General features: G+C 36.5%; 1 protein-coding gene across 1 annotated transcript; it reads left to right on the top strand.

Annotated features, from left to right (window-relative positions):
* The first annotated feature begins 6061 nt into the window (after positions 1-6061).
* LOC137620110 (uncharacterized) lies at positions 6062-12402 on the top strand. Its single transcript, XM_068350376.1, has 4 exons — positions 6062-6220; positions 10168-11077; positions 11312-11419; positions 11820-12402. Exons 2-4 carry the CDS (start codon positions 10169-10171, stop codon positions 12399-12401), a joined length of 1599 nt encoding a protein of 532 aa, XP_068206477.1. The 5' UTR covers positions 6062-6220; position 10168; the 3' UTR covers position 12402.
* The last annotated feature ends 646 nt before the right edge of the window (positions 12403-13048 follow it).

Genomic DNA, 13048 nt, shown 5'->3' with positions numbered 1-13048 from the left:
TCTATTCTTACCCCTGTCTCGCCCAAAAGGCCCGTATCGTCCACAATCGGAGGGAGGTTATTGATGAGGTTCTTTAATATTGATATTGATATCTTTTTTTTTTTTACTTTTGGTATTCTATATTTTAGTTGCAGAGGTCATAAGAACAAATGAGTGAAATTACTTTACATTATATTGTACTAATTTTTACATGCAATATTTAATTTTATTTTTTATTGCGGAAGATGTCTGTTATTTTTGGGGTGATTTCTCTGTATATATTCTATGTTGCATTTCTGTCTAGTCTAGTACATGCCATGCCTATTCCGGATCGGAGTTTCTTCCATATATCATAGACTAGAGAGGGCAAGAGCGCATATCCTCTTATATTGAAAATGTCCATTTTTATCAGAATGCAGGGTTCATTCCTATGAGCCCACCTCATATACAGTTTCCTTGCCCGATATTTTTTTACTTTGAGTTGTCATTTCTTCTTCTTTTTGTACATTTCTCTTACACATACTTGCTACATGACCAGCCTTTTTTTTTACAGTTCGTACGTTCCCTCATTTGGACCTGGCTCATCCTAGCAAGATGACCTTGCAAACCATATCTTTCACACATCCTACTCACTCTCCGAAATCCACACACACATTGCTCTGTGGCCTAGTCCATTATTTTTATTACATTTAGTGTTTTCCTCTCCAAACAGGCACCTATTGACCACCTAGATAATTCTTCATGTGACCCATTTTATTAAGTCAAAAACACCTTCATGTCTGGCTCTTATTCTTTTGTCTATCCCTATTCAGACTTGCACTCCTGTCTCACTTCATTCTTACTCTCACTCTTTCAATCCCATAGTCTTCATCAAGAAAACTTGTCATGACATTTATCGGATTAGTCACCAATGCATCTCTTGAGTCTTTTACTCTATGACACTTGTCTTTCCTGCTTTCTTTCCCATGTACACACCACCTCCACTACCCATGTCCCCATAGTTCTCATACCGGTGATTCTCCCCAATTTCTGTCACATCATTCTATTTCAATTTCTCATTTGCCCTTCTCATTTCATCCTCCCTTCTTAGGTTAAGAAACACACATGCACTGGTAGGTACTGTTGTAGGGAAATTCATCAATACCTTACGTTCATTTGTATTCTTATGCCCTAACTTCTTTCTTGCTAAAGTGTCCAGTTTACATACATACGTTTTGATAACCTCGTTTTTCCACATTCTTTTTCTTCAAACTCATTCTTTCTTCCATACCTTAACCCCAGCTTTCACTTTTCTCAACTGATCAATCTTCCTTTGACTGATCAGACATTACAACATCGGATCCTTCTTTCTGGTTACGGTTCCTTTTCCTCTTGCCTACACTTACACCAAATGGTCTGGCCTATTCTTTACATATTCTCCTCTGTCTCGTACAGCTGACAACACCAAGATTACCAAACAATTCATCTTTCAAAGGTCTAACTAATACACTGCAATTGTTCAGCGGTTACTTTCATCTGGGTAAGGGCGGAAGAGACTCATTAGATATGGTAAGCATCTCTTCTAGGAGGACACTTCCAAATCAAACTATTGTTCTCTAGTCTTATTTAGTGCCATAGCCTCTGTACCATGGTCCTCCACTTTCTTGGGGTAGAGTTCTCTTGCTTGCGGGTACACTCGGGCAGACTATTCTATCTTACTTCTCTTCCCCTTATTTCTTTAAAGATTTTATAGTTTATATATGGAATATTTATTTTAATGTTGTTACTGTTCTTGAAATATTTTATTTCAGTTGTTGATTACTTCTTATATTCCCTTTCCTCACTGGGCTACTTTCCCTGTTGTAGCCCCTGGGCTTATAGCATCCTGCTTTTCCAACGATGGTTATAGCTAAGCAAGTAATAAAAATAATAATAACAACAAATACATAGCTCTGGTCACTGATACACCTTACATTTATATTTTTTTATGATAGAACAAGAGAGTATAACTGATTGTTATTAGTAATATAACAAAGTGCTTGTTTAAAGTATAGCAGTTTTATAAATATGTTGTTATATTGGGTTGGTGATCAATTACCAAAGAGCAGTTAACATTTACCTCTTTGTAAATACTTATCTCACGAGTCTGTATATAGTTATTGGATTAATAGGATTACTGCAGCTTTGGTTGAAGACAAATAAAGAAGGTTTAAGGACATCGGTATTATCTCTGATTATCCCACAAAGTACAATTGGGATATAACAGTCACCCTCCCCATATGACTGTCCCTTAAAAAGTAGCTAACTTCCCTTTGAAAAGCTTTCAAATTCTTACACCCAAAACCTTTTGTTCTCTCCATACTTCACCATGAAAAAGAATGTTTGTACTATGAAAAACTCCAAATCACCTCACCCACTGTTCAACTTATTTTCCATTGCGTGGTACATCCATAATAAAAACAAAACTTGTGAACTCCCTTATACCCCTCTCCAGTCTCTGGTTTACTCAGCCTATCTCCTTTCTCATCCCATCTCATTTATTTGATATCAGTTTTCTCCTTACGTGATTTTAGGATGCCTTTCACCCTCTTCTATTCCTTTCACCAGCATCCTCAAACATCCTTCAAACTTAAATTCTCTCATTCTTCAATCCCCAGTTCTTCTCTCAAAGTCTTGAATTCTTCCATTCTGCATTATTTCCTTCACACTTTCAGCCAAATCTTACCTCACTATATCCTTTCTGGTCCAAATGACATAGAAGCTTCTGATAGTAATACTACAAAGGATAATATCATTTTGAGCTAGGCCTTTTTTGAGGCACCAATTAGCGGGATTTGGTGTATTATGGACCAGAATCAAAACACATGTACATTTTATTTTAATACCTAAACACACATACACACAAACGCACACACACAATTGCATTCATTTAACCCTGGATAGGTACGGTCCTCGGACACCCCTATAAGGGTATACTCGGACGCGAACGACCCCGACGGCAAAAAAAATTCTTGAAAAATCAGTTTTTGCAGTAACCTCCTTTTTTCTTTTGCCAAAAAAACTTCAATGAATGCTTAAAACAACTTTAAAGATAAATACTACTCATCTGCAGAAAAACTATTTATTATAAATATTTTAAAAAATTAAGTAGAAAAAAAAAGACCTGACATAAAAATTCATAAAAAAAAAGTTTATACATATATACACAAATCCTTTTAGGAATTGATTCTTGAATGTTTAGGACACATCTTGATGTATTTTGGATGAAGTCAGACCCATGGAGGTGAAGATCTGAAATGAGAAAAAAAGGGTAACTTTTTTTGGCCAAAATAAATTGTCCAAATTTCATGAATTTTTTTGGGTACCCAAATGAAATAGGAAGTGGCTAATTTTTTTAGGGAATCAACATATGTTATCCTAAAATAGAAATATGTAAAAAAATCTTCATTATTTTGTAAATTACATTTATATCAGGGGCCATATCTAAAGGTAATTTTTTGAGTACTTGGAAATTTCGTAAAAAAATAAATATATTTAATATATAATATGATATTTATGCAGGTAAAAATATACCAAAATATCACAAATCCTATAGGGAACAAGAATATATATAGATAGGGCAGCTTACGCTTCGGATATGTCCACAAAATGGCCGCCAACCACACTGACTCAGACTCCCTAATCTGCCACTTGAAATGTAGGAAGGGTATGTCAATTTCAAGGTGTTATTTACTAATCTAATTATTATTGGATATGCATAAAAATTGTATGGTGGGTTGCTGGATAATTGTCGATTATTTTACGACTATAAAATTAAAATTCTGACCCAAAAAATTTTTTTTGAAGGCAAATAAAATCGAAAAAAAAAAATGTAAAACAATATTTTAGCTAAAAAAATTTGATGATATTCAATCAAAAAAAAAGTGAACAAAATTTTCCGACAAATAAACATCTAGAGGAATCATTACTCTGTGATAGTTCCTTAGTACATAGTAATTTTGAAAGAATTGGGAAAAAACGAAAAAATGGCAATCACCGGAAAATCGAACACATACCTATATATACGCCATATCTGGCTAAAAAAAAGATAGGCATGGGTAGCCAGATCATCTAGAAACACTTTCCAACACTATAAAAATATAAGTTTTGCGACACTACTTGCCAATTCCTTACGGTAACATGACTAAGCAAAAAAATGCAAAACAAATAAAAAGGGGCACTCGTGGAAAAATGGCCATTCTAATATACGGCATTTCAGAAAAAAAAAATTTCAGCCACGTGCTAGGCAAACCATCAAGGCATATTTTCCGACAAATAAACATATAAATGAAATATTACTCTGTGATAGTTCCTTAGTACGTAGTAATTTTGAAAGAAATGGGAAAAAACGAAAAAATGGCAATCACAGGAAAATCGAACACATACTTATATATACGCCATATCTGGCTAAAAAAAAAAATAGGCATGGGTAGCCAGATCATCTAGAAACACTTTCCAACACTATAAAAATATAAGTTTTGCGACACTACTTGCCAATTCCTTACGGTAACATGACTAAGCAAAAAAATGCAAAACAAATAAAAAGGGGCACTCGCGGAAAAATGCCCAACATTCTAATATACGGCATCTCAGATAAAAAAAAAAAGACATGCACGTGTTAGCCCAACCATCAAGGCACACTTTCTAACACATAAACATGAAAAAAAAATCAATAATATACGGCAATTCCTTACTACGTAGTAAATTTTTACAAATATTGAAAAAAAAACAGAAATTGGCAACCGCAGTTAAATACCCAATATACCAATAACTACGTCGTATCTGACAAAAAAAAAATCACGCATGGGTAGCCAGATCATCTAGACACACTTTCCAACATTAAAAAAGCAAAAGTTTTACGACACTATTTCGCAATATCTTACGGAAAAATGACTTGGCAAAAAAATTAAAAAAAATTAAAAAGGGACACTCGCGGTAAAATGCCCGACATTCTAATATACGACATCTCAGATAAAAAAAAAGACATGCACGTGTTAGCCCAACCATCAAGGCACACTTTCTAACACATAAACATAAAAAAAAAATGAATAATATACGGCAATTCCTTACTACGTAGTAATTTTTACAAATATTGAAAAAAAAACAGAAATTGGTAACCGCAGTTAAATACCCAATATACCAATAACTACGTCGTATCTGACAAAAACAAAGTCATGCATGGGTAGCCAGATCATCTAGACACACTTTCCAACACTAAACAAGCAAAAGTTTTACGACACTATTTGGCAATATCTTACGGAAAAATGACTTGGCAAAAAAATGAAAAAAAATTAAAAAGGGGCACTCGCGGTAAAATGGTCCTCGTGGTGATGAACGACATTTTAACTAAAAAAAAAAACATGCACATGGTAGCCAAACAATCCACCAAGACTTTCCACAACTGATAACCTATACAAGTTGCACCATTCTACGACAATTTCATAATACATAATAACTTTGATAATTATGCAAACTACCTCAGAAGGGTAAACTCGGACGCGAACGACCCCGACGCGTCTCAGAAATCGGGGAAGGAGTACAGCTACAGCAATGCACATCTGGACACTACTAGAGCGTGTAGGGGAGACACCTCCTGCAGGTCGATCACCCACAAATTCAGTCACAGGGGTGAGTCACGTGAGAAAAACCTGTTTTTTTTTGACGCTCGGGGTCGCAAACGACCCACCGTACCTATCCAGGGTTAATTGTAATGACCCACAGTTTTATCTTCAATAGTACTTTAAATTGACCTTAACACTATTGTTATGTACCATATTCAATTTGTCTCATGGATTTTTTACTCTTATATCAGTACATTCACTATACAGCTGTCATCAGATGATTGTTGTCCTTTCTTATTGCCACCTTTACTCAGAATTTTTTATAAGTTCTTCTTTATTTTACTGTTACTTTCATCAAAATCTACCATTCAAATCTTAGTGGTGACTACTTTTAATTAATGACAAAGATTCATTAACCTGACATTCACTGTCATCAAACTCTTCCTTTTCCTTCTTATTGCTGTTTTTCATAATGATTATAACAAGGGCATATCATTTTTTAGGTCATCAGCTTCTCGAACACAAGGAAACACCACAGGTCCCAAACAATCAGATCTGGTGTCACAAAAACAACATGGAAATGAATATGAAGTCATCCACATCAAGGGATCAGCTTAACACTCCTAAAAAATGACAGTTTGCTGAAAATAGACAAATAGAAGGTAAGACTTAATTTATATTTTCATAAGAAATCCTATTACTACTACAACGACACAGGGTCTTATGCACCTGCTACTGAGCTCGGTTTATAGAAGAATAAAATACACTACCAGTATGCATAAAGGATGCCACCTTTTTTTTCAATTTCTGATCGTTAGACTTCTCTTCCTTAGGAAGAGTGAGAGGGAATACATGCCAATACTTTCCTAATGAGGGAAAGACCTACCCAATTAAAGGAGGTAGACGAAGCACAGGATAACCGATAGGGCAAGGTTTCCTTAGACGTCGATTGATCCTTTTGTGTAGTTTCATTGGATGATTACTGTATGAAAGTCAACCCCTGGGAAGGGTTTTCGAAATTGGCAGCTGTCATCGCCCCTCTGGATCCCCAGCCCCCAAGATGCTTCAGTGACTCGATTATCATCATCCATTAATTCAGTAATGGCACTGCTAGCATCAGGGACCTGATGTAAGATTCACATACTGGGGCTCTTTGTTCTCGGTCACAGACTCTTCTGCCATGATCCCCCTGGTAGCTTCTTGTTTTACCTTTAGTTGGTTGCATTCATATACTTTGCCTCAACCAAGAAGCTGAAATTTCCGATACAAGAAAACGAAGACTTTTCTGACACTGCAGCCAACTTACCAGTGACCCTTGGAATAAGAAAGGAACAAGATGACGAGGAATTCATTTGAAGCCTTCCAGAGAGTTCTCCAGGTCTTTACATTCAACTCTTCCAGTCAATAAGTTAAGTGAAGTCCAGTGAACAAACCTGCTTCTCGCTCAAAGGAATAAGGAAAGCACTTTATGGTATACTAGCAAGTACTATGAGATCTGCCATCAGGAAATTATTCTCATTCACAATGAACTTTAAGAATACATCTTTCTAGATATCCATCATTCGATCTAGGAGAATTATCTCCTCCTTGTCCTTTATTCTTCAAAACTAAAGCTTCAAATTGCCTATTATCGCATCCATTCAGGCTAACTCTATTTAAACTCCTCTCTTATAGTTCTCTTCATAATTGGCTTGTTCTGCACCTCTTAAGGAAACAATACTCCAGGACCGAAACCAATGACCTCCTTTTGTCAAGGCCTAATGATAGTGTAGAGTTGATATTCAAGTAGCATGGTCATGAAGAAGTAGATGACTGGATTATGCTAATAATACATTGAACACTCATTTCAGAATATATAGGGAAGTAGTGCATTTACTCCTGCATATTCAAGAACTTCCGAGTGAACGGTAAAACCTCCTCTGAAACCTCTCGCGTCACTGGGATCTCGTTCTACATGGGCTTCAACACCAGTGATTGATCCAATATCTTTACATCATTGGAAGCATCACTGGTAATCAGCAAGCAGTATTCCCTTCATATTGGTTTCATTGGAGCAGGAAACACGGGGGGACAAGATTTGGTGAAAGATTGACAAATGTTTCTCCAGGGGAGTTTCCCTCTGACCCAGCCTCCAGGAATCCTGCCATTCTCTAATGAATACAAGGCAAATGAGGCACGTGTAAAGTAGGCATAGATGAAAAAATTAGGGAAGTTATTATCGGAAGTAAAATACCCGCTATTCAACCTAATGGAAGTTCCAATAATGCTTTTTGCTATTTTCCCAGCAGGTTTTAACTTGTTACCCGGTAGTGTTGAAGAACAAAAACTCACCTTTGTGATGAGTCTACAAACCAAAGGGAACTATTTAAGGTCAGTTGCATAGACCCTCTGTGACTGGGCAAGCAGATACACACCTTGCCAGCCAGTAATGTGATAGAGCTGAACAAAAGATCCATTCTAGCTATGGAAAGGTTTTAGCAGATATGTTCAATCACCAGGGTATGAAATAGGATCAGAGATTTTTCACTTTCATATGTAGCAAAAGGGGTACATACAATTTGGTTATCTTCATTAAAGGAACTGTTCGCCTTCTGGTGGATCCAGAACTTCAGGTCTATCAAATATTCCAGTAGCAGCTCTTCCATTTCTAGGAAGTCTGCAGCATTTGGGTCACTTTCCAACCATCCAGCTTTACTAGATACCTTAGCATTTGCACCCGCTCACCTGCTTTGCCAATTATGTAACAATCTCTAGATGATTTTAGTTTAAGGTTAACTTGACAGCTCCCAAAGGCTAAACACCGGGTGGCATCCAGATTGATTAATATTATTCTTCCAAAGTACTGGTAGAAATACTGGTGGAATCAGGAGCAGATTTGAATTATCTTCCCTCTTCAGGAACTGAAGCTCCTTAGGATGTAACGTAAGTCCTCAGGTCTCTCAATCGGACCCTCCTGGATCCTTGATCGGGTGTGAGATAGAATTTTTCCCCTAGACTACTTACAAGCCTCGCCCTCACCATTTACCATGAGCTTACTACATGATATTTCATATATCACGATTCATTTTTAACCGAGGAAGGCCTTCCTTTCCCCTGTTCTGGAGTTTGTGTCCAAGAACCATCTTCCAGCCTGGTACAACTATAATATAATGCATGTGTGGTGGAAAGTTTTTGTATCCTCTGTCCTGTTAGGACAAGGAGATGCTTCTTAGAGATCTCAAGCTCACTTGTAGAGCACCGAAGAATTTTCTACGTCTAAAGGGTAGAGATAAATATATCCAAGAACATTGCTTCTTTTGATTCTTTATACTTCAGTCGTGCTGATCCATTGACATTGCGTAATTACTATCCCGTGATGAGCACGTGAAGTCAAGGATATCACAGCTACCCTAACTTCCAGGAAGAACCTGTCAGTGGCACTAGGGTTGAAGGTACGAGTTTTATTTAGTACAACAGACAACCTATGCTGTCTGCCACCGACCGGTCCCCAGATAACTCAACAAGTTGAATGGTAAACCTAGCTCCTTCAAGGGAAAGTACCTTCTTGGTTAAGATTGAGAGAGCAACATAAATCAAGAAGTAGACGACCTTTTCCTCTACCTTTTCCCCTCTTTGGGATGGAGGAGTGTCTCAGCTAGATATTTGACCAGACGCTAGATGCAGTCGAGCTTCACTCCCAAGTAACTTTTCTTTATAAGAAAAGTTTCTGTTTATTGAAGTAACTCTCCCATCTTCCCAGATGAAGAATAGGGTGGATGAAATGTAGGCAACCTATTTTTCTCTATTTCTCATAATTACCATTCATTAATATACAGTATACTTTAGGAATATAGGCTCTTCAACGACCGATAACGAGTCTTGTGGCAGGGATCAGGCCTAATACTATTGACATCTTCATGCTCAGGTTATGAGGAGTTTGATGGGAGTCATCACTTTTACTCTTCTACCAGACCACAGGCATTGATATTCCCAGGGTTAGTAAACCTGCTGTATTGGTTTTAGGGATTCCCTCCTTTTCAGGATGAGTGCCCTAATTAAAGTCTCTTATAGGTTGAAGGTTTTAAAAATTATTTGTGTTTTTCCACTATTAGGTATGTGGGGGAGGTAAACCTGCCACGAGCCAACTACTACTACGATTCGCTTTAAAACTTTAAATGGCAGTTCCAGTTTCGCTGAAGTTATACTCCTATTAAATGTCTCAGGTTTATAATGTTGAGAAAATTGCCATTGCTTTTTAAACTTGTGAAATTCTCTTCATTAAAGTAAAGAATTTACATTAATGATTATTCACCTCTTATCTGCAAATTATGAATATTGAAAAGTGTCTGGTGTGATTGGAGTTATACAGAAAAATACATAATTTTTATTCTAGGGATATGTTAATTAGTTGTCACTTTGGCTGCTATAATTTTCAGTAAATTATTATCATTATTATTATTATTATTATTATCATTATTATTATTATTATTATTATTATTATTATTATTATTGATAATGTTGTTAATGTTGTTAATGTTTTTGGTATGTTTATTGTTATTAATGTCACTGTGTGCTCCTTTATATCAAACTCTTTTATTGTTATTAATATAACGATCCCTATTTCTTACAGCATGAATCCTTTATTCTCTTGCGAGTTCTGTGGAGGGTGCATGGGAGACGAGGACAAGAAACCTCTAGTCCTTCCCTGTGGTCATACCTTCTGTACCCCATGTGCTTGTGAATTTTTCAAAGGAGGTAACTGCAAATGCCGAACGTGCATTTGCCAACACCATTCGAGAAATGTAAATTCAATACTTGTCAACTATACCCTGTTGGAAATTATTAAAGCCGAGAGTTATTCACGGGATGAGAAAGATACAGATCTGAAGACTTTACCAGCACTTTGTAAGGATATACCGAATCATTCTAACATTCAGAAAAAAAAATCCCAAAAAATTCTTCCTGATTACAAAATTGAAAATGCTCAATCTTTTAAGGAATTACTTACCCCTGCTGAAAGATGTGAGAACCATGATATGCACTGCACATTTTGGTGTAAAAGTTGCAAAGAATGGATATGTGATGACTGCATTTTGATTGATCACCCATCATCTCAGTGTGAAATTAGAACCTTTGGTGAAGCTCTTGGGGAACTAAAATTAGAGGGAGACCTTTGCATCAAAAAGACTATCAAGCTGTTTGATAACCACTTTGAGAAATACTGTGTGAAGCAGTTGGTTCTTAGGGGCATGAGAGAACACAGTGGAGCACTTAAAAAGGAGCTACAGAGACTATTATCAAAGCACAAAAAGGCCAAGATAGATATCGAGAGACAGACAGAGACCATCAAGAGTTGTCTTACTGACGGGCTTTCTAATTTGCTGACACTTCTTGAGTCACAAAGGCAACTGTTGGAAGCTCAGACATTAGAAAAGGTTCTTTTAGCTCGTCATCGAGCCCAGATCTGCCAGAGTAGAATTTTGGAATGGCACAACCCAAACATTACACTTCTAAGTGAAGAAATGTCATACTCAGAGGTGGTAAGCTGTGTCTGTGATGTGTTATAAAAATGTTTAATATAATATCTTTTTAATGAATTACAGATCATGAATAATAAACCACTAGTTATAGTTAAAGCTTTTGTTGTAGAGATGTCAAGCTCAGTTGAAACACACGTGCCATAGTATTGAATTTTTATAAAACAATAGAAAATGCAGTTGTATCTTCAGAGGTCTTTATATATTGAAGAATTAAACCAAATTATCTCTTTCCAGCTACAAAAATCTACGTTCACAGCCTTGGCTGTTCTTAGGGATTGCCTTTCTTCAGATAATAGCCCCATAAAATCAAAGACTCATGGATTCACTACTCTTTCATCGAAGGTAAAGGTCTTTTTTCTTATTGATGGGACTATCATTACTCATTGTTCTTTGAATCATTCATAATTTTCTTGATTATATGTAATATAGATGTTAGATTTTATTTTGTTATATATACATTTTATTGAAGTAGGAGAGGGTGAATGAAGACTGCAAGAAAAGTGTGCGTGTGAGTAAGTTTAATGAAGGGCGAGTATCCTACAAAATTCTTTTGGTAAAAAAAAAAAAATAAATGAAAAAAAAAATATATTTAATGAACTTGACCATTTTCCTCTGATGAACATTAGTTTCATTGCTGCTCGGCAATTTGGATATAAAAATTAAATTTTGGCTTGAAATTCTCATAATTGCAAAAAGGAATGTTCTACGATATCTTAACCACGAGGCTTTTTAATCCTTTTAGGATGAAGTAGTGGTAGCGAGGAATCTAGAATACCTGTTGGAAACCTCACAGTGGAAGGAAATATCTTCAGAAATAAAGAATAATTGGGTAACCACTGGTGACACAGGGTACTGTTTGCTAGATAAATCTCCGATTTATGTCAGACAATGGGATATGGAGAAGAGAAATCGCAACGCTTCTGCCATGCAAGATGAACAAATGAAAGCAAATTCTTTAAATTCTAGAATATTGGAGGCCTCTAATGAGAATCTGATTGATTTAACTACTGAAGAAATAGGCTTCAATGGTCGATGCTCTTTCCCTTACATAGAGTATCTGAAATGTGGTGTCTCAAAAGAGCTTGTATGTCTTTCCAAGCATGCACAACATGTTGCTAAAGGAGAAGTCCCTCTCTCTCCACAGTTAGATAAGACACCGGGGAGTGAAAAATCTCCAGAAAACCTGAGTCGGAAACCTATTGGACGAGATAAAAAGGAGAATAGGATACAGCCTAGGAAATACATAACAACACAAGTAGGTGATGACTATGCACTACTCTTAACGGACGGGCTGCATTTTGGGGAAAAAATAGTGAACGCTTAATCCATTTTAGAAAGAAACTTCCTTGGTGTCGGGAAATTAATTTTGCCAATAAAATGACAAAAGGAGATCACTATGGGGCAGCATATGAAACATATAGCAAGCAGACAATCGATGGCGAATGTCTAAATAAAACTGGTATCATTGATATTTGTGATGCATTTGAAAAGCCATCAGAGGTCTTACCTTCAGTAGCGAAGTCTGAATTGACATACACAGACCTTGAAGAAGAGGGATTACATGAAAATTCTCTTCTAAAATATTTCAAAAATAAACTTCATCTATTCCACGAAAGTTTTGATAATGGTGTTTATAAAAGTAGCACAGGAAAGGAACATGGTGATCCTGGGAATGTCAGATTCAGTAACCCTTCACCAGAAGTTGGTAACTCTCTGACAGAAATTATTAGAACTGCATCTGAAAGGGATATCAGCACTGCTTTAGGAGGGGTTGGCAGCACAACATCTGGACAATTTGGTAGTCTTGTATCAGGAGAGACTGGTAGCACAGTATATGGAAGTAAATCTATCTCTTCACCAAGAGTTAATAAAACTTTATCTGGAGGGGTAATTGTAGTTGCCAGTGAAGCAGATAAAGATGATTGTGGAGGTGATGATAAATTATCAACGAATGACTATGTGTGTGACACA

The sequence above is a fragment of the Palaemon carinicauda genome, chromosome 26, assembly GCF_036898095.1.
Source record: "Palaemon carinicauda isolate YSFRI2023 chromosome 26, ASM3689809v2, whole genome shotgun sequence".
NCBI classification, from domain to species: domain Eukaryota; kingdom Metazoa; phylum Arthropoda; class Malacostraca; order Decapoda; family Palaemonidae; genus Palaemon; species Palaemon carinicauda.
This window is presented reverse-complemented; position numbering and strand designations above follow the sequence as displayed.